Source organism: Staurois parvus, unplaced genomic scaffold, assembly GCF_062004578.1.
Source record: "Staurois parvus isolate SC_StPar_1 unplaced genomic scaffold, SC_StPar_1.0 ptg000310l, whole genome shotgun sequence".
Taxonomy (NCBI): domain Eukaryota; kingdom Metazoa; phylum Chordata; class Amphibia; order Anura; family Ranidae; genus Staurois; species Staurois parvus.
The window spans coordinates 585,821-609,179 of NW_028318106.1; the positions used below are offsets into that span (position 1 = coordinate 585,821).

General features: G+C 42.4%; 1 protein-coding gene across 2 annotated transcripts in view; it reads right to left on the reverse strand.

Annotated features, from left to right (window-relative positions):
* Positions 1 to 23,359, reverse strand: part of MALT1 (MALT1 paracaspase) — a 253,242-nt gene that overhangs the window by 172,560 nt on the left and 57,323 nt on the right. Inside the window, exon 1 of one of the 2 annotated variants that reach the window (XM_089683426.1) lies at positions 10,864 to 11,081. The exons of the other annotated variant lie outside the window; for it this stretch is intronic. Within the exon in view, the coding sequence (XP_089539552.1) occupies positions 10,864 to 11,015 (152 nt within the window). The 5' untranslated portion in view covers positions 11,016 to 11,081. Of the gene's footprint in view, positions 1 to 10,863; positions 11,082 to 23,359 lie in introns of those variants that run through there. 2 annotated transcript variants of the gene reach the window in all.

The following is a 23,359-nucleotide window of genomic DNA, read 5'->3' on the forward strand; positions in this document are numbered from 1 at the left end:
ACATATTACAGGACATTGCAGGACATTATTGCAGGACATTAGATATATGGTCCTCTGTGATCTATATGACCTATATATCTTCTATAGAGTGTGAGCTCTGTCAGTGACTTCCCACATATTGTTTGTTTCACTACAGGATGGGGACATCATGGTGCTTTGTATAGGAAACAAGATATACCATATATATTTCAACAGGCAGAAGAGTCTTTGGGATGTGTCTTGTTTTTTCCTACAAAAAGTGGTGTATAGTCCACATGTAGTGGTGAAGAAACCATTTCAAGCAGAGTGCTGCTGTGTGCATCTTTTCTTCCATCCTGGAAATAAATGGGGCATATTCCCATCCAAGAGCTCTAGGAAACAGCTATCTATATTACAGATGAATGGGCCCCAACCACTTGTGCCGGCACAGGAATGTATTGTACAATATATTTGACATTTATGTCTTCCTTCATACAGGTCTGAGGCCTGCTACTCTCCTTTTTGACGCATATTGTGCTTGCTCCATTGCATACATGTGATATATTTACAGCATAATTTTTTGGATTTTTTAATAGGGATTTGCCATTATGGTTACTGTTTAATCCCTTATATCCTCTATTATGGTATGCCCATGGCATAATTTTTGGATACACCTCCCTAGGGAAGTGTTCACCTGTGTGTTTGTGTTGCAGGGACACTAGACTCTTGTAGCCATTTTCCCTGCTACACATACATTTAGACCGGTTTTTGTGTCATTTTAAATGGTTTTAGGTCTGTGTGTATTGTCTCATACTGAGGTGATGGTAAACCAGGGCAAATGCCCATATGTCATATTCATTTGTGTGTAATAAAGCATAATTTTTGGAAATTATTCCCTTAGTGTCACGTTCTGTTCATTATGTAGCCGCTTTTTTGTGAATCTCTTTTCACAACTCCCCTTTTTTGTACACCTGCACACACAGCCTGCTGGTCTCTGCTGGTAAGACATAGGCCCCAGGTTAGAGGCTTTTACCCTCCCAAAGCTCTTCAAAGCCTCCGGACTCCAGACCTCAAAGTTAAAAAAACCTGGAGAAAACCAAAAAGGCAATTTTCTTCATTCAAAACAGACACTTTGGAGCCCCTCAATCAGCATCCTTGAGAACCCAGTATCATTTTTGCTTATTTCAACACAATGTAAGGATGCAGTCATGCAACGTTGTACCCAAACTACATTTTTTATCACTTGTATGCCATTTTGATTTTAAAACTGGTGATGAGCAGCAAAGAACCCTTCAACCTGCAATCTACACCAAATAGTGGCGTCACAACAATCCCCTGTAAAGCAAGCCATACATTGGTCATTGATCGAAAATACATTGATCGAAAATCGAAAACATTGTTTGTTCTGTAATCCGATGGTGCCACCAATGATTTCTAAATTGAATTTTCCAGCATGCCCGATAAACGAATTGGGTAGGAATCACTAAAATCGGCCGGTGCCATTGCCCCACTAACAGAGTGAAATCGTCCAATTATTCTTGGAACAAAAAATCGTTCGAAAATTGACCCATGTATGGCCAGCCTAATAGTCATCTCACAACCATAAGGCTCCATGCACACTGGGCGTTTTAATAACATTGGTAGCGTTAGCTGTGTAAAGTTTCAATAAAAATGCAAGTTTTTCAGCATTTTTTAGCTTTTTTTGCATTAGCGTTTGCATTTTTTAGTGTTTTTTTTACACACAAGAAAAAAAAAAAGAAAAAAAGCCCAAAAATGGTTTGCCGCGTTTTTCAGCATTAGAGTGTTTTTACAGCTAAAACACTCCTCTAGAAATCCTGGGTTTTTTTACAGCCAAAAAACGCTGATTAAAGTCTACGTGTGTATGGACACATAGGATAACATGCTGAGGAGTTTACTGGCTGTCAAAAAAAATGCCAAAAACCAAAAACAGCTGTAAAAACGTCCCGTGTGCATGAGGGCTACAGGAGAAGTAACAGAAACAGAAGGATGGAGTAAAAACAAAACAAAATTCACTATAAAAAGCATTGGGGGAGATTTACCAAAACTGGAGAGTGCAAAATCTGGTGCAGCTGTGCACAGTAGCCAATCAGCTTCCAGGTTTTATTGCCTACGCTTATTTGACCAAGCTTAGTTAGAAGCTGATTGGCTCCCATGTACAGCTGCACCAGATTCTGAGTGCTCCAGTTTTAGTAAATCTTCCCCATTGCTTCCTAGACACAAACATGGCACAGTATAAATGGTATTAACCAACTGCCCCAATTCAGGGCTCAACTATGCATGGGATTCTAAGCTGAACTCCACAATTTTTTTTTTACAGTCTTGTAGTGGGCCCTTCACACTACAAGGGCCAAATGTTCACCTTTTGACAAAAAATATTAAATGCGCATTTCTTTGCAGGTGAAAAATGTTTAAGGGTTTCAGAAGCTGGGATGCGGGGTTTAGGGTCATGTGACCGCCGTGACATGCCGTCATGGTGGTCACATGATCGGGAAAGGTCCTGATCGAAAGAGGAGATCAGGACCTTCCCGTGAGTACTGGACATGTGTGCTGGGAGTGCACAGGGCACACGCTCTCAGCACATATGTCTTTTTTTAATAGAACGCAAATGTGCGGCCGCTCGGCGTCTAGGCCCGTGACGAGGTTACGTTTTGAGAGCCTGTAGACATTGTAATCAGCAAATCGCTGGTGGTGCCATGCAGGTTTCACCTGTCAGCAGGGTTTTTTTTCAGCGGGAACACAGTTCCTGCACCTCCAGCACTGAATGCATTTAATGGCAAGGGGTGCTGGGGTGTGCTGGAGGGTCTATTGATGTTGGCTGCTGCGGGATCTATTGTCACTTGAGGAGATCTAATTTTGCATGGTGGTCTATTGTTGCTGGAGAGGAGTCTATTATTGCTGGGAGGTTAATTGTTGTCAGAAGGGATCTACTGTTGAGGAAGGGATCTGTTTTTGCTTGTCGATGGGAGATCTGTTTTTGCTGCTAGGGGCTAGTGTTGTCTAGGTGGTATTTTGTCATGAGGGTCCATTGTTGCTCGGGGAATCTATTGTTGCTGGGGGGGGGGCTATTGTTGCTGGCTGCAGGGGATCTATTTTGCTGCTTTTCTCGTTATCCTTAACAAATTCCATACAAAATGATACTTGGCACTGTATTCTCTAAAAGGAGCCATACTGGGAGGTGAGTAGGGAATGGAACCAAGGGATGGTGGTGGGAGGTGGGAAGGGGATGGAGCCAAGGAATGGTGCTCAGAGTTGGGGAGGGGGGCGGAAACAAGGGGTGAAGGGAAAGCCCTGCCTGTCAGTATATACAGGCAAGCAGGTATACTGACAGGAAGAATTAATGAACTACCACGGAGATTTGTAGTTCATTCATTCACATACTGTAACTCTGCGCCTCTCTGTTTTTAAAAAGTGACAGGGGAACGTCTCCCCATACTGCTGTCACAGAGAGGGGAGGGGGGATCAGGCAGCGGCTGCAGTACAGGGAACATATCACATGTTCCACCCTAAAAATAGGTGAAACATGTAACATGTTTCCAAAGGTGGACTTATCCTTTAAATCCAAGGGTAGTGGAACAAGCTGTAATGTTTGCCTTATTTCTCGCTCCAATAGGCTTCCACCGCATTGTGCCGCTAGTTCCCCGAAGCCTCTTCTCTTTGGTGGTCCAGCTGGTGATCGCATTCTAATGACATCACCTACAATGCACGACAAGCACATCTCTAGTGTTTCTACAGATTTTACTGACGTTCATGCAGGCAATATACCTAGTTTCTCCTTCTGTGGGATTGAAAGGATCACTCTGTCTGTAAGAGGTGGTGACTTATATCATAGAGTGTTGGAAAGAGAAGTGTGGTGGATCTTTAAATTGGTCTCCAAAAAATGGGTTGAGGATATATGATGTGTGTATGTATGGATACCTGATAGCTATGACTAAAGCCAAGGTGACTAAAACATGTTAGCGGGTCTGTTATTTTCCTGAGGTGTCAATAAATTGTGATATATATGGAAGATTTTGCCATGGTGCCAACTTTTTTTGATGGACCTTCTATTGGATGGCTGACAAGGGCAATAGTCTGAGCACCAGCACTTCTCATCTGTGGGACCGAGTTATTTGGTTGAATGCAGACTACTTCAATTATACCAATAGTCTTACATTTTACATAGTATATAAGGGTAACAATGCCCCCAGAACCCAGAGTGTTGAAAGCCTACTGGAGAAAGGAAAAGGGTAAGTATTACAGCCTTTTCCTCTAGACCAGCCATCGTCAACCATGGTTCCTTGAAAAGCTAGGGATCCTCCAGAAGTTGCTAAGGGTTCTTGGCCACGAATAGTCTTTTCTGTAGCAACATGAGGTGAAATTGAAGGCTTGGTTGGTTGAATTTCGAAATCAATGGTGGCACCATCAGATTACAAAGCATTAGTTCTTGTGTCCAGCTGCAAACAATAAATAAATCAATAAAGCCCATGCATGGAAAATCTCACTGTTTTCTGATATGCACAGAAGCACTCTGCCCTTTAGCAGACACTCGATGGTGCCATTAATTCTTAATAGCAAACCCATACATCAGCTAACACAGGCACAACCAAAGCAGTACCGCAGGTTCGATGTGGTTCGAATTTGCTAAAGGTTTAGGGACTTATTTTGCACGGTTCTTGCCCACAGGGCAGTCGATTGATATGAATGTGCTGAAGGACACGTGGGAACGAGCTAAAAACGCGCAGAGGTGCACATACGCTCTGTCAAACATACATTTTGTTGATGGAGCCTAAGGGTGTTCCTTAATCTGACTTTACTGTAACGTCAATAGTAGAAGCAACGTTCAACATTTTGGAGACCAAACAGCTCCCCTTCACTCTGCCTGCCTAACAAAGGAGACACAGTGTGGTCATGAAACACTGAACAGTCATCTGAAGGTGTAACTAAAACTTCACAAAATATTATTTTTCTCTTTACGCTCACAGTGCCTGCCAAAAAGAAATTAAATCAAACCCCTAGACTTCCCCCCATAAGAGTGACAACATTACAGCTTTATGTCCTGCAGGCAGTGAAGGATTGTCATGCATGACCATGGTGGACCACAACAGGACATGCTGATGCATAGAGTGCCAACATGCCAAGCATCATCATGTACTGAGATCCTAAAACATCTACACACCACCCATCAGATGAATGACTGACAGTGGAGGAAGGCAATGCCGTGCACGGGTGTGCGTTCTAATTGAAGGAAGATCAAGGAAAGAACAGCAGTGCTGCACGCAAAGAAGACAATTAGAATTATTAGCATGATTCTTATCTCAAAAAAGTCCCTTCTATTACTCCCAGCCTCCAAATCTCAAAAACCCTATTTTTTTTTCTTTTTGCTGCTGTGATATGACTTCATGTTAGAGGGTGGCTGTGTTCGTTCTCCACCCTCTCTTGCTCTCATCTGAGATGGACTATGGACTCTGGGATCTATAGTGTGCATAGAGCAGCCCACATGGAAGAAAAATATATTTTAAATACATTTAAGAAATATTCTTCCCAAATATATTGACATATATTTGAAATACTACAATTTTGACCGTATTCAAAATATTTCAACATATATTTATATATATATATATATATATATACTGTATGCTGAAATGCATTTTTTATATATGACAAAATATATGAAAAATATTTTTAAAATATATATTTTTTAAATATATTCTTCAGATTATTTGGCTGGCTCCCTAGGGTATGGTCCGGGATTATTAGTGGTGCTCCTCTGTCACCAACAGCATCTGGTCTTAGAGTAATGATGGGGAGATCAGGCTCACGATCACATGATCACTGCGGGAGCCAATCCACTGTTAGAAATCAGTTAATTCAAGGAAAAATCCAAGATTGCATTAATGATTAACAACTTGAGCTCCTGAGGATTTACCCCCCTTAATGACCAGGCCTCTTTTTGCTACTTGGTGCTGCACTAATTCAACTGATAATTGCGCGGTCATGCAATGCTGCACCCAAACAAAATTTACGGCCTTTTTTTCACACAAATAGAGCTTTCTTTCGGTGTAATTTGATCACCTGTGCGCTTTTTATTTTTCACGCTATAAACAAAAAAACGCCAAAAATTTTGAAGAAAAACAATATTTTGTATTTTCAGCTATAAAAAATATATAGTAAACTCAAAGTTGGTTATAAATTTAGGCCAAAATGTATTCTGCTACATGTTTTTGGTAAAAAAAATCCCAATAAGTGTATATTGATTGCTTTGTGTGGAAGTTATAGCGTCTACAAACTATGGTATAGATACTGCAATTTACGCCACTTTTCTGCTATACAGCGCTGCGCCTGTTTAACGGACAATTGCGCGGTCATGCAATACGGTACATAAATGAAATTTACATCCTTTTTTTCCCCACAAATTGAGCTTTCTTTCGGTGGTATTTGATTGCCTGTTCGGTTTTCATTTTTTGCGCTATAAAAAAAAAAATCTGACAATTTTGAGGAAAAAAAAACAATATTTTGGACTTTTTGCTATAAAACATGTCCAGTAAAAAAAAAATGAAAAAATCAAATTTAGTCATAAATTTCTGCCAAAATGCATTCTGCGACATGTCTTTGCTAAAAAAAAACCAAATACGTGTAAATTAATTGGTTTACGTGAAAGTTATAGCGTTTACAAATGGCGGGAAAGATACTGGGATTTTTAGAGGTCTTTTTTATACTAATAATGGCGGCGATCAGCGAATTATGGCAGCGACCAGCGACTTATGGCGGGACTGTGGTGGACATTCTGACATTGGGGGGTACTGACTTGGGGTCACTGACATCCCCAAAAACACTAATACAGTGATCAGTGCAAACAAAAAAAAACTGACACTGTACTAATGGCAATGGGGAGGAAGGGGTTAACTTTATTTAGCAGCGAAGGGTTATAGGAGTGAGGGGAGTGTTTTACTAGGGGGCGGGGGGGTGTACTGGGCGGGACAAGGCTGATCGAGAAAGTGAAACTATTCTTTCTCGATCAGCTCGTCCTCGAGCTGACAGAGAGGTGACAGACAGCACAGCTACTGCAGCTGTGCTCTCTGTCACCGTTTACCGCCGATCGCCGGGACATAGCCGCTAATGAGCGGCTGTGACCCGGCAACTGACATCTGCGGCGGTGATCCACAGGACAAATAGGGCGGCAGCGCACCTCGCGCACGCCCCCTATTTGTTTACAAAACACACGTTTTAAAACGTAGTTTTGCCTGTGTGTGCCGCCCTGCCACCGTATATGTACAGTGGCTGGGCGGCATGCGGTTAAAAAATGTAATGAACATTCCAAATAAAAAGAAAAATTTCAAACAAACTTCCACTAGTGTATGGCCAGTTTTATAGTCTGTGGTTTTAAATTTTGTGCCAGTGCGAGTATCAGTGTGTTCAAGGTAGGATAAAAATTAAATTAAAAATGGGTACTGTTGTTTCTGGACCCTACTACAGGTACAAACAACAAATGATGCAAGTATATATAATAAGAACAATAACACTAATAATATAAATGCACACAGATGTGGTATCCTTATGATCGTTACAGGTAGGCAAATTTATTTTGTTTGTTGGGGTTTTTTTTGCTGGGGGGTCATTGCAATGGCATAAAAATATACAGCTACAATTTAAACTAATTTTTTTTACCATTATATAATAAAAAAAATCAGGAGAGAGTCATTAACATTCACAATTTTTGCTGAAAAAAGACGACAAGGTACAATTCACCTGGAGTGCCCCTGGATTTTGCATACTTTTAAAGGGCCCATGACCCTTTAAAGGGTCCCAAGGTATGTTTATAAACATCCAATATACAAGGGGTTAAAGCTCAAAACTGCTACTGATTTTTACAGCTGATAAAAGACTTTCGGATAAACGAGATCCGGGCGGCTAAATCACTTTTTGGGGCTCTGGAGGTATGCCCCCCTCTGTCTTCAGATCCCCCATGCAACTAATGAACCTAGAAGCATGTATTATGTCACTCCCGGGTTCACAGCGGTCATTCTCTGGCTACTGTACCCAAGAATGCAGCTAATCAAGCACAATATGTGCTTGATTAGCTGCAGTGGAGGGCATGGGAGACATTTAGGATCTAATAGACCCCTGTAGTTTCCATAAAGAAGACCAGCCACCTGCTTATACTATCATATAGGGGCTTGTTAGCCCCTGGTAATAGCAATAAAGTTAATAATAATTGTAAAAAAAAAAAAGTGTAAAAAAAAAAATTTTAATGAAATCAAAATAATAAACATGTTTAGAGCACCCCTGTCACCCCCTACCCCTCCATTTCAAACATGCAATGGAGGGTAAGTATCTAAACTTAAAATGCATCACACATGTGCAGTATCATCACAAACAGTGAGAGCAATAATTCCAGGGCTGTAATTCACAGTTAACTATAAACTGATAACCTGTAAAGGCATTTAAACCATCGGCTATGGATAATGTTGGGTACTGTATTTTTTTGCAATTTCACTTGCTCACGCAATTTTAAGGCTTGCCATGTTTGGTATCTATTTGCTCAATGCAACATTGTCTTTTATATTGTACCATAAAAATGTAGTATAATATTACATTTATTTGCACTAAATATTTTAGTGCATTTTAATGTATTTTATTATATTTTTCCTGAAAGTATATGTGTGATAAATATCTAAAAGAAAAATGTTTGATATGTGTGGTTTCTATTTAATCAACGCAACTCCTTTATATTTTACCAAACAAATTGGGTATGATATTGTGTTTGTTTGTGCTAAAAATGTTAGTGCATTTTAGTGTATTTTTTTCTTAAAATAAATGTTTGCTAAATATCTGAAAAATTATGTTTGGTATCTACTTACTCAATGCAACTCCTTTTATATTTGACCAAAAAATTGGGTATAATATTGTGTTTGCACTAAAAATGTGAGTGCATTTTAGTGTAGTTTTTTTTCCTGAAAATATATGTTTGATAAATATCTGAAAATATATTTTTGATATGCTTGGTATCTATTTACTCGATGCAACCTCATCTTTTATAAATTACCAAACAAATTAGGTATAATATTGTGTTTGTTTGTACTAAATATTTTAGTGCATTGTAATGTATTTTAGTGTATTTTTCCTGAAAATATATTTTTTATAAATTTCTCAAAATATATGTTTGATAAATATCTGAAAATATATATTTTTGATATGCTTGGTATCTATTTACTCGATGCAACCTCATCTTTTATAAATTACCAAACAAATTAGGTATAATATTGTGTTTGTTTGTACTAAATATTTTAGTGCATTGTAATGTATTTTAGTGTATTTTTCCTGAAAATATATGTTTTATAAATTTCTCAAAATATATGTTTGATATGTTTTGTATCTATTTACTCAATGCAGCCCCTTCTTTTATATTTTACTAAAAATTGGGCATGATATTGTGTTTGTTTGCACTAAACAGTTCTGTTCATATTAGTGTTCTTTTTTTCCTGAAAATATATGTTTGATAAATATCGAATGGCACAAATAATTGCAACTGCCACCATTTTATTCCCCAGGGTATCTGCTTTGAGAAAATATATGTTTTTGGGGGTTGTGAAGTAATTTCTAGCAAAAATGCTAAATTTCAAAATACATGTGAAATATTTTTAAAATTGCCCTGGTAGACAAGTGGTTAAGGAATGTTGTGGTCTGCCGGTGATATGTGTGATACCTCTTGTATACACACACCAACACATGTTCTGAGATTCTCTCTTTAACATTGTCAAGTATGCTGGCACAGTGCTGCCTCTCCTGCTCTGCGTCTGCCGCTGGATGCCTCATACTCCTAAGATAAGCAGTATATCTAGTAGGAGTCAGTCCTTTTCAACTGGAGTAGGTCTATAATATTGAAGCTGTTTTGTAGATCCCCCAAGCCCCTTCTTAAGCCTCCAAGCCGTGACATTCATTTGTTGTATACACATGCCAACATGTGTTCTGTATGTTCTGAATTTTTTTTTACATTGTCAAGCACGCTTACACGCTGCTGCCTCCTCTCTAGCTGGATGCCCCTTAGTGGTAAGATAAGCACTATATCTAGTAGAGGTCAGTCCTATTCAACTGGACACGTTCCCTAAAGTTGAAGACGTTTCGTTGATCCTCCAAGCCCCTTCTTAAGCCTCCAAGCCATGAAATGCATTTGTTGTATACGCACACCAACGTGTGTTGTTCTGTATGTTCTGAATTTTTTTCACATTGTCAAGCACGCTTACACGCTGCTGCCTCGTCTCCAGCTGGATGCCCCTTAGTGGTAAGATAAGAACTATATTTAGAAGAAGTCAGTCCTATTTAATTAGACGTTTTCCATAACGTGGAAGACGTTTCATAGATCCTTCAAGCCCCTTCTTAAGCCTCCAAGCCATGACATGCATTTGTTGTATATGCAAACCAACATGTGTTGTTCTGTATGTTCTGAAATTTTTTTTTTTTACATTGTCAAGCACTGCTTCATCTCCAGCTGGATGCCCCTTAGTGGTAAGATAAGCACTATATCTAGTAGAAGTCAGTCCTATTCAACTAGACGTCTTCCATAACGCTGAAGACGTTTCATAGGTCCTCCCAGCCCCTTCGTAAGCCTCCAAGCCGTGACATGCATTTGTTGTATACACACACCAACATGTGTTGTTCTGTATGTTCTGAATTTTTTCTATTTTACATTGTCAAGCCCTGCCTCGTCTCCAGCTGGATGTCCCTTAGTGGTAAGATAAGCACTATATCTAGTAGAAGTCAGTCCTATTCAACTAGACGCCTTCCATAACGTTGAAGACGTTTCATGGTCCTCCAAGCCACTTCTCCAGTTCATGTCCAACCACCACTAGCTATACCATGACCTGGATAAGCGAGAACCTTCCAAGACACAAGCCGCACTCTTACCTTAACTTGAAGCGACTGGTTTTGGAAATTGTCCCGGCAAGCTTCCTCCATCCTCGGTCACTGGTCTGGTCTAGCAGATCGCAGACTTTTTGCAGGGTGGACTCTTGTAATAAATGAATATTGAGTGAATAAAACTGCTGAGTGTCAGACATCTCTGTAGAGCAAAAACACTCAGTTGGCTCATTAGCTTATTTCCTTTAAACTCCTTCCTGCTTTCTGTGTCTTTTACATACAATCGGCGTTTGCTGCCTTACGCCATCTTCTGGAGACACGTTGACGTTGCTTTCACTTGCGACCTGTTAAAGTGAAAGAAGCCTGCATATGTCACATAAGACTCTGTGAGAGTTCAGGGAAGTCCCTTTGCACAGCATGAGGTGTTTTCCTCTAATCCAATGTATGCATACACTGTGACTCATCCCTAATTCTTTTATATTATTACTACGTGTTTGTGAGAGTAATCATTTCTCCTGCCTGTGCCAAGGACTGTACATAATAGTTAGGCGTAAGGTGCATTTGCAACAATACAGTTGAGTACAGTTCATGACGCTTTTTACTTTAAATTGTGCTACCAATCAAAGCGGATTCACCCATTTCTTTCAACTTCCTCTTATATTATTGCCCATTGACAGTGCAGTGCAAAACAGATATTGTCAATTTTCTTCTTTATAAACAGTGGCATCATGAGCCACCATGTTTCCAGAGTGCAACTCCCATTCCTACCTATAGGGGGAGCCGGAAAGATGGCGGTGCCCATGAAGCGGGGACAGGAGAGAGAATCAGGGTGTGTGCTGTGTACTTCCTTTTTAACCACCAGAGGGAGACATCCATCCCCTTCCCCATCCCCCTCTGTCACCGACACATGTGGCATTACAAACCTCCTCTACTGCACCCCTACATACTGACATGGTACATTCCATCCATCACCCCCCTTCATGGTGACATGGTACAATCCATTCATGGCCCCCTACATACTGGCATGGTATATTTCATCAATCATCCCCCCCCCCACATACTGACATGGTACATTCTATCCATCACCCCCCACATACTAACATGGTACAATCCATTCATCACCCCCCTACATACTGACATGGTATATTTCAAGAATCACCCCCCCCCCACATACTGACATGGTACATTCTATCCATCATCCCCCACATACTAACATGGTACAATCCATTCATCACCCCCCTACATACTGACATAGTGTGTTTCATCAACCCCCCCCCCCCAACATACTGATATGGTATATTTCATCTACCCCCCCAAAAAAAAAATACTGCTATGGTATATTTCATCAACTACCCCCCTCCCCGACATACTAACATGGTAACATGGTACATTCCATTCATCACCCCCCTACATACTGACATAGTATGTTTTATCATGCAACTCCCCCCCATCATACTAACATGGTACATTCCATTCATCACCCCCCCCTATATACTGACATGGTATGCTTTATCAAGCCCCCCCACATACCGATATGGTACATTCCATCCATCAACACCCCCCCACACACACACTAACATGGTACATTCCATCTGGGATAGGGGGGAGGGGGTGACACCATGCTTTACTGCACCAGGTGACACCAACCCTAGTGACGCCATTGTACATAAATACCTTTTTAACCACTTTCCCGCCATCCTATAGCAGAAATACTGCTACAGGGTGGCAGGGATGTGCAAAATCATGTATATATAGGTGATTTTGCATTTCGGGGTAGTAGGCACGCTTGAGCGCACACCCTACCTGCACCACCATTCGTGGCTTCACCTGTTGATCATCGGGTCCCAGCCGGTGATTCCCCGCCGACATCTAGAGATCTCCGTTTGATCGCCCCTCACATTAACCCCTTTTTGCCTAGTGCCATTAGTACAGTGTCAGTGCTTTTTATTAGCACTGATCACTGCATTGGTGTCACTGGGGATGTCAGTGACACCAAGTCAGTTCCCCCTAGTATCAGAATGCCCTCCGCAGTCCTGCTGTAAGTCGCTGATCGCCGCCATTACTAGTATAAAAAAAAAATAAAAATCCTTTAGCTATACCTCCATTTGTAAATGCTATAATTTTCACGTAAACCTGTTGATTTACACGTATTGGGATTTTTTTTTTAGCAAAGACATGTCGCAGAATACATTTTGGCCTAAATTCTTTATAAAAATTTGATTTTTCTAATTTTTTTTACTGGACATGTTTAATAAAAAAGAGTGAAAAATAATGTTTTTTTAAAAAAATAGTTGGTCTTTTTTTTTATAACACAAAAAATAAAAAACGCACAGGTGATTAAATACCACCAAAAGAAAGCTCAATTCGTGTGGAAAAAGGACCTAAATTTCATTTGGGTGCAGCGTTGCATGACCACGCAATTGTCAGGTAAAGTACTGCAGTGCTGTAGCGCAAAGAATGGCCTGGTCAGGAAGGGGGGGAACTCCTCTGGAGGGCAAGTGGTTGAAATGTAGTTTACTGGCACTTCCTGTCCCGGGCTATTACATCATTAGGCACTTCACTAGATCTCCTGGTATTATTATTATTATTATTATAATACAGGATTTATATAGCGCCAACAGTTTGCTCAGCGCCTTACAATACAACGAGAGACAATACAGCAGCAGTACAGTTCAATACCAGAGGGTTAGGAGGGCCTGAAAGGCAGCTACAGCGCGGTCATCCAGTTCTGGAAGAGCATCCATAGATGTCTTCCCAGCACCACGCCCCCCCGTGCACCCGCTCTGGTGGGCATCCAGCACACCCTGTGTCAGGGGCGGACTGACAACTCATGGGGCCCCTGTGTCCTTGCCCAAATGCAAAAAAGCCTATGAAAAAGGTACCAGAGGCATCTCATGGGGCCCCCTACTGACCCCGGGCCCTCGGGCAGTGCCCGGGTTTCCAAATGGTCAGTCCGCCCCTGTCCAATCACAGCTGATCACATGTAAACACACTTGACGATTATAGGCAGTACTTTCCTCACATGCTGTCACAGTGTGAGGAGAGGAGAGTCGATAACCAGCAAGCATGACAGAGGACATTTACACTGATAATTCAGGCACTGATCATCAGTGGAGCTCCAACAGTGCCAATCAGTGCCCTTCAGTGTGTCCTCATCAGTGCCCATCAGTACTGCCTATCAGTGCCCATCTGTGCTGCCTATCAGTGTCTCCTCATCAGTGCCACCTATCAGTGCCCATCGGTACTGCCAATCAGTGCCCAGCTCTGCTGCCTATCAGTGCCCATCAGTGTCTCCTATCAGTGCCTCCTCATCAGTGCCACCTATCAGTACCCATCAGTATTGCCTATCAGTGCCCATCAGTGCCTCCTATCAGTGTCTCCTCATCAATGCCACCTATCAGTGCCCATCAGTGCCTCCTATCAGTGTCTCCTCATCAATGCCACCTATCAGTGCCCATCAGTGCTGCTTATCAGTGCCCATCAGTGCCTCCTCTTCAGTGCCACCTCATCAGTGCCAATCAGTGCAGCCTATCAGTGTCCATCACTTCAGCCTCATCAGCGCACATCAGTGAAGGAGAAAAATTACTAATTTGCTAAATTTTATAACAGAAAGAAAAACTTCCTTTTTTTAATTGGTCTTTTTTTGTTTAGCAAAAAAAAACCCCAGTGGTGATTAAATACCACCAAAAGAAAGCGCAGTCTCAAAAAAATTATAAAAATGTAGGTACAATGTTGCATGACTGTGCAATTTTCATTCAAAATGCGACAGCGCTGAAAGCTGAAAATTTGCCTAGGCAGGAAGGGGGTGAAAGTGCCCGGTATTGAAGTGGTTTAATTTCTAATGTAAATGTCACCTGCCCACATTAAGGGATTAATCTTGTAATATCAATAAAGTTAAATGAAAAAACATTAAAACAGTGTACAACAATAAAATAAAAAAAAAAAGTAAAAGCGTCCTAATCCCACCCCCCCACCCCCATCAGAATTGATCAGGTCCATCCTGGAAGCACAGATGGAGAAGAGGGGAGACAGCGGGGACCGGCTGTGAGGTTGATAACAGCTCAGAATCCCCAGAGGTAAGCACAATGGTGACTGGGGAAGGGAGAGGGTGTCAGTGCTGGTTCACTTTGACATTTTGTCTTATAAAAGGGAACTATTATTTAAATATTTAATCACAGAAAAGTACCTTCTGTTGCCATCAGCCTCCCCCAAATATCCAGATTCCTTTTCTTTGCTGCTGTGATCCGACTTCTGGTTAGAGGGTGACTACGCCTGTTCTCCATGGTCCGCTATATGTAGAGATGTAGCCATCCATTCTTGTTCGCTCCCTAGGTGGACTATGCAGTATGGGATTTGCAGTGTGCATAGAGAACATGCACTGCAGGTTTAAAACAACTGGAAGTCTCAATCTATACATCCATTTTACTTACCAGGCATATTGTGGTCCAAAATCCCCCCACGCTCGTTAAGTATTCATAATTCCATTGTTGCCCAATCATTGATGATTTGGTTCTGATATAAACTTGAACTAAATCTGGTCTTCTCTGTCTCCCCAGGAGCATCATTTTTTGGTGAACCGAATTTTATTACAGCATTTTCCTCTCCATAGGCGTTTTGTTGGTGGTACGATAGATCCTTTATCAGGTTATCTGACTTCCAAAGAGGAGGATCTTATATTACCTTTGAGATGCTGTGCATACTTTTTCATATTCCGCTTTGTGAATATTATCGTTATCGTCAGATTAGACATTTGTTTAATTCACATTTTGGCCTTAAACCTTCATCTCCGATTTCGTTCTTCGAAGGCATTAGCCGTGACTCTACTAGGGGCAAGGGTCTTATCTCTGATTTGTATCACCAATTCCTGGTCAGTTCCTTTCCCACACCCCCTCTATATAGACAAAAATGGGAAGCTGATAGTGGTATCACCTTTTCGGATGAGGATTGGGATGCCATGGTGGATAACATACGTAAGAGCTCTAGATCCCTCTCTGTCCGTGAGACAGCCCTCAAGGTGTTAATCAGATGGTCTTATACCCCATCTAGACTACACGTCCTGTATCCACAGGTGTCCCACCTATGCTTCTGGGGCTGTGGCCTTACCGGTACTTTGGTGCATACACTCTGGGCTTGCCCAGAGTGTATGCACCAAATCCTCTCCTTGGTGTGGCGCAGGATCTCTGAAGTAGCTTCTGCACTGGTGGGTACCCCAGTACATCTGACTATCCAATCCTGCCTATTGGGAGCTCGTATCCCGGGGGTTCAGACTGAGTTTATGAAGCTAATCCATACTATTTGTATATCCACCCTGTGGGCGATCGCCCTACACTGGAAATCTATCACAGTACCATTTGCCTCTGTTCTACATAGAGCTGATGCTGTGATGCTCAGGGATCAAATTCATTATACCTTTCTGGACAAGATTATTATTATTATACAGTATTTATAAAGCGCCAATAGTTCGCTCAGCTCTGTACATTACAAAGGGGGACAGAACATATGACAGAGCAATACCAATACAATGCAAAACATGAGGGGATCGAGGGCCCTGCTCCTTGGAGCTTACAATCTAGGAGGGAGGGGGTAGTGGTAGAGGAGGAGATAGCTGTGGGGGATGGAGTGGTAGGAAGAGTGGAGGAGGTCGGCAGGTTAGCAGGGGGTGGGGTAGGCTTCCTTGCAGAGATGGGTTTTCAGGGTGCGCCTAAAGGAGAGTAGGTGATAATCTGATGGGTTGGGGCAGGGAGTTCCAGAGGATGGGTGACACCCTGGAGAAGTCCTGGAGGCAGGCATGGGAGGAGGAGACCTCGGAACTAGAGAGAAGGAGGTCTTGTGAGGAGCGGAGTGTGCGTGCTGGGCGGTACTTGGATATTAGGTCAGTGATGTAGTTCGGGACAGTATGGTGGACAGCTTTGTACGTCAGTGTTAGGATTTTGAATTTGATCTGTTGTGCAATCGGAAGCCAGTGGAGGGATTGGCAGAGGGGGGTGGCGGAAACGGAGCGGTTGGAAAGGTGGATAAGTCTGGCAGCCGTATTCAGGATCGACTGAAGCGGGGATAGCCAGTGGCGAGGCAGGCCAGTGAGGAGGGAGTTGCAGTAGTCGAGTCGTGATATGATGAGGGAGTGGATGAGCTGTTTAGTGGTTTCTGGGGTTAGGAACGTGCGGATTTTGGCGATGTTGCGGAGGTGGAGTCTGCACGAGTTTGTTAAAGATTGGACTTGGGGCTGCAAGGATAGGTTGGAGTTCAGAATGACACCAAGTACTCTGGCCTGTGGGGCGGGTTTGATGGTGGCATTGTTGGATGTGATGGAGAAGTCAATGGGGGGTGGTGTCCGGGCTGGGGGGAAGACAAGAAACTCGGTTTTGGAGAGGTTCATTTTAAGGAAGTGGAGTGGCATCCAGTCTGAAAAGATGCACTCATTTGATAGAAAATGGGAAATTTGGAAAACTCATAGACATTTACTACATGACTAAGGGCATTCCATATTTAGGTTGATTGACTTACTCTGTTGGTGGATGTATAATGCAGGCCATAGATTTCTGATTTTCTTGCCAATAAAAAAATTGGCCGATATTCGTACCGTTAGTGGGGAAAAATGTTTCTTAATTTTAAGAGATTTTGAAAATCGGTCAAGCTGGAAAATCCTGGGACGATTTGTTAGAGCGGCTGCTTTTCGAGGTAATTTATGGTCAAATCGGCTGTTCTTCTGGCCGATTTGACAATAAATTGCCTATGAAGAAAAATAAGTAATAGAAGAAATAGATTTTGCAGGAGAAGAAGAAATAGATAGAATATCAAGAAGAAGAATAGAAGAAAAGAGGAGAAGATGAAATAGATTTTGCAGAAGAAGACGGAGAAGAAAAAAAGTTGCAACATTGTATCTATTTGTATGCATTTCAGATACAGATGTTTCTATTCAAGTTCAAATAGATACAATGTTGTTCTCTTCTTCTTCTGGATAATCTATTTCTTCTGTCAAATATAATAACGGGTCTCTATGCAGGGACACCGCTATTATATTAATTGACGGCTGTAGATGGGACTAAAACCCAACTTTTTTGTTTAATTAGTGGCAACGTCGGCCGTCTGAACGACCGATTTACGATTTTTTTTTTTTTTAAAAACGTCCGATTTTCCCCACGTCTATGGCCTGCATTACTCTGCCTACCTCTATTTATATTTCTCATGTACTTAACCTCCTCGGCGGTATGATTCTTTCCGATTTTTTGTGCTGAAAGCGGTACCATTTTTTTGCATGGAAATATGTAGTTTTTTTATTGTAGGCTGTAATTTTTAGGAATAACTCACTGAAATCTGTCCGAACAAGAGTCTAGTAAACATTCCAGATGTGATAAAACTTGAAACACAAAATCATAGAGGAGAATGGAGGTTCCAATCGGGTCCGCCTGTCCATTTTCATTCGACCCGATCTGACGGATGAAAGCGGACTTGGATCCCCATCTGTCCCTTTTTGGCGGATCGGATGTCGGCGGGTGTAATACGGACACATGTCTGTTTATACCAACCGCTCCATAGAGGAGAATGGAGGTTCCAGTCGGGTCCGCCTGTCCGTTTTCATTTGAACCGATCCGATGGACGGAAAGGGACTTGGATCCCCACCCGTCCCTTTTTGGCGATTGGATGGGATGTCGGCGGGTGTCAACGGACACATGTCTGTTTATACCCACCACTCCATAGAGGAGAATGGAAGTTCCGATCGGGTCCGCCTGCCCGTTTTTCAGGTGGATCCGATCGGAACCTCTATGGAGTGGTGGGTGTAAATGGTCATGAGTCTGTATGAAAGAGCCCTAACTTCAACCGACCCCTACGAACGCAGGTTACAAATGCATTGTGCTTGCCCGCACCTGGTTGCATGGTACAAAAGTACCGTACGTTCTGATTGCGGTGAGTTTCCAAAAGTAGCTCATGCACTACTTTTGGTGCGGTGCGATTTCAGCCCATTCAAAATGAACAGGACTGAAATCGCACTGCATAGAACTGCATGTGAATCGCAAACACAGCGCTTTCCTGTGCTCTTCACATGCAGATCCTAGTGTGAATGGGTCCTAAATGTGAAAAATGCTCGTCTATAAGGCTAGGCTCACACCTATGAAGTTTGCATTTGATCCGTTTCTGCAGTGCTTTTTGCAGTCCATTTTGCATTTTTGCACACGTGTTGTTGCCGCGTTTTTGATACATTTTGCGTTTTTAAAAATAAAAAAACCTTTCTTTTCTTGTTGCTAGGCAGATCAAAACGCATAAAAAATGCATCAACAATGCAGCAAAAATGCACTACATGCTATTCTGCAGTGTTTCCATTGAAGTCTATAGAACCAAAAATGCAACTTTTTGCATTTAAAAAAATCCATGACCCTTTCCAAAAAAACACACCGGGTGAAAACACGCAGATGTGAACATGTCGCATAGGAGATCATGTTAAATGGACTGCAGTCCGCTTCTTCAAAATGCTGCGGAAAACGCATAGGTGTGAACCTAGGGTAAGGATTATACAGATAGGAGAGCTGGAGTGGTTCCTGTATCAGGCTCACTGAATTTGTCATACAAATATGTACATGAACCCTACAATTATTCTGAATCATTTACATTTTTGAAGTCCATTGTGTGTAGCAGGTAAAAAAAAAAAACCTATTGTGACTCAGCACCTTGTATTCTCTGCTACAAACCTTCATTGTTGCCAGTTGGAATTTCATGCCATGTATGTCATCTGTGACCTGAACTCTATAGTATTCACACACACACTCCCTTCAGTGTTCAATCCATTCAAAGTTCCTTGAACTCTCACAGGAGTGTGAATAACATAACCACACAAATCCTCCAGACCAACTGTATACATTAGAAGGATATTAGCAAACTTTAAATAAGGGATGAGGTGGAAAATATCCATATATAGCCGTTCCTGCTCAAGGGAAGTTGAATGGGACAGTTGGAAAACTTTAATTCAATCAGTGCCTGCAGGCAATCAGCTGCAGCACTGATCTGTGTATTCTGACAGTAGAGGAGTCCCCACTGTAAGAATATAGTAGCACAGTGGGGGGTCTTCCTCTATCCATCGCGCTTATGTGGATGGGGGAAGATGGCTGATAAAAAAAAAGACCCATGTAGAGCCAGGGAGTACATATCTTCTCTAACATCTCATAATCCCCCCTTCCAGTCTGCCCCCTTAGTACAGACCACCCCAGTGCAAACCCCTCAGTACAGATCACCCCAGGACAAACCCCTCTGTACAGACCACCCGAGGACAAACCCTTCAGTACAGACCAGCCCAAACCCCTCAGTACAGACCACCCCAGCACAAACCCCTCAGTACAGACCACCCCAGCACAAACCCCTCAGTACAGACCACCTCAGCACAAACCCCTCACTACAAACAACTCCAGGACAAACCCTCAGTACAGGCCACCCCAGCACAAACCCCTCAGTACAGACCACCCCAGGACAAACCCCTCAGTACAGACCACCCCAGGACAAACCCCTCAGTACAGACCACCCCAGCACAAACCCCTCAGTACAGACCACCCCAGTACAGACCACCCCAGCACAAACCCCTCAGTACAGACCACCCCAGCACAAACCCCTCAGTACAGACCACCCCAGTACAGACCACCCCAGCACAAACCCCTCAGTACAGAGCACTCCAGCACAAACCCCTCAGTACAGACCACCCCAGCACAAACCCCTCAGTACAGACCACCCCAGTACAGACCACCCCAGCACAAACCCCTCAGTACAGAGCACTCCAGCACAAACCCCTCAGTACAGATCACCCCAGTACAGACCACCCCAGCACAAACCCCTCAGCAAGCAGCTGACTGTGGGGGAACCCGCTGCTCCGTGTATCCATTCACACACGGAGCTGCGGCTCGGCCCTGCTACCCTCTCTTTTCATTAGCTCACTGGGTGTGATTAACAGCAGTGGGAGCCAATGGCTCTCGCTTCTGTCTCAGCCAATGAGGAGAGGGAGTCCCGGGATAGCCAAGACTCCAGTGCACATTGCTGGATCGAGAGGGGGCTTAGGTGAGTATTGGGGAGGATGCTGCACAGAGGTTTGTTTACCATACAATGCATGAAGGTAAAAAACCATGAGCCTTTACAACCATTTAAAATACTGTTGGTGAGGGGGAGGGGCATAATCTAATATTTTATTGAGAAGTAGCTTCAAAAATAGGTCTTGCCACTATGAATGTTATCAGCATTCCTTCAGATAATACTTTATTACCTTTTTTTATTCACGTTAACTGATGATGGGAATAAGATAAGGACTGAACTTAACACGGGGCATGCTATAGGGCATGTTTATTATAATGTAATATTTCCACGAAAAAGGTTTCTAGTAAAATGGAAAAAAGAAAAGGGAAAACACGGCGCAGGGCTTTCCCACGGTGGCAGGTCCAGGTAGGAGCTATGCAGGAATGTGTTTGGTACATGGAGCAGGTCAAGTTGAGAATGAGTTGAAAGTAATTTGTTCAGCTTTTTGTCATCACTTACAGCAAAATATGCAGGTTTACGGAGAACTCTGGGTTGTTTCAACCCTTTCGCTGCCAGAGCCGTTTTTGCATTTTTTGCACACCTGTTTAAAAAATAATTTTAGGCCTGAAGATTACACAACCCCCCCCCCCCAAACATTATACATTTTCTGAAAGCAGACACCCTAGAAAATGAAATAGTGGTAGTTCCAATTTTTTTATGTCACACGATTTTACCGCAAAGGTAACATTTCAGTAAAAAAAGAACTAAAGTGAATTTTGAGGCAAACAAACGCAATAAATTACACAAATTTTTAGTAAAATATAAAAGATGAGGTTGTGCCGAGTAAATAGATACCGAACATGCCAAACCTTAAATTTGTGTGTGCCTATGAAATGGTGACAAACTTCAGTACCCTATATTTTCTATAGGTGATACTTCAAAAGCCCATAAAAGACATCAATTTAATGTTATGCAGGCCATACATGGGTCGAATTCCAAATGATTTTTCATCCGAAAATCGAAAACGGTCGCTCGGTAATCCGATGGTGCCATCGATGATTTGGAAAATCGGCCAACCAAGTCATAAAGTTCACCCCATATAACAGGCAAAACTTCTGTTCCTTCCAGGTCATGGCTCATGCACATATTCTTTTCAAAAAAACGACTCAAAAATTCCAACTCATGGCTGGATTCTATACCCCTCCTCGCTTGCACCCTCTCAGATAACCTCTCTTAACACCCCCTGTACTTTGGAGGAAATAACTTGTGCGATTAGCACACTAAAAAGCTCTACTGCACCGGGTCCTGACAGATTCACCGCTAGTTATTATAAACATTTTGCCTCTATGTTGGCTCCCTATTTGATAACCAGGGGCGGACTGACAATTCACTTTGCCCAGGACTCTGCTGATCTCCTGAAGCGAATGGAGAAGCAGAGTTGTGCCTGTATTTGTAAATACTGGCACAGGATCTGGCTGGTTCCTTTCTCCCTAGACCCTTTTCGGTCCAAGGAGAGAAGGGAAAACCCCCACCCAGGGGCGGACTGACAACTCATGCTGCCCCCGGGCAATAGGAGATCATGGGGCCCCTGTGTCCTTGCCCAAACTCAAAAAAGCCTATGAAAAAGGTACCAGGGGCATCTCATGGGGCCCCCTACTGACCCGGGGCCCTCGGGCAGTGCCCGAGTTTCCAAATGGTCAGTCCGCCCCTGTTGGCAACATTATTTAATGATGTTTTGCAGGGGGGTAAGTTCCCTGAGGAGATGTTATTGGCTAATATGTCTTTAATACCCAAACCACAGAAAGACCACCATTTACCACAAAACTTTAGACCAATCTCAGTAATGAATAACGATCTGAAAATATTAGCCGTATTTTGGCAGACAGGCTGGCCCCTATTATCTCCTCTTTGGTCTCTCCGAACCAATCGGGTTTTATTCCTGACAGATTTATTACTCATAACATTCGCCTTACACTAAATGTTATTCAAGATGCCAATTTACATTCTAAAGAGGTTCTGTTGATGAGTCTGGACATAAACAAGGCCTTTGACAGTGTTCTTTGGCCTTATTTATTTTCCTTGCTGCAGAAAATGGGCTTCAGTGACGAGTTTTTGGCTGGTATACACGGCCTATACGACTCTCCTAAAATGAGAATAAGGCTTCCTGGCTGTAATTCTGATTTTTTTACATTGGGTAGAGGTACCCGTCAGGGCTGTCCTCTATCACCCCTTTTATTTGCGCTGGTGTTGGAACCATTTGGCAATAGCAATCAGATCACATTCAGATATTTTTGGCTATCCATTATTAGTTTCACATTTCAAAATAAGTATGTATGCTGATGATGTTATGCTTTTCCTTACCAAACCGTTAACTTCATTTCCTAATTTATGTGCCGTATTGAACGATTTTGCCATAGCGTCAGGTCTTACTGTTAATTTTACCAAATCGGTGATTATGCCTATTAATGTCCCTGACTCCCTAAGTGCATCTCTCCGTAGTTCTTTTCCATTTTGTTGGGTTACGGAACGGATTTCCTATTTGGGTATTAATCTCACT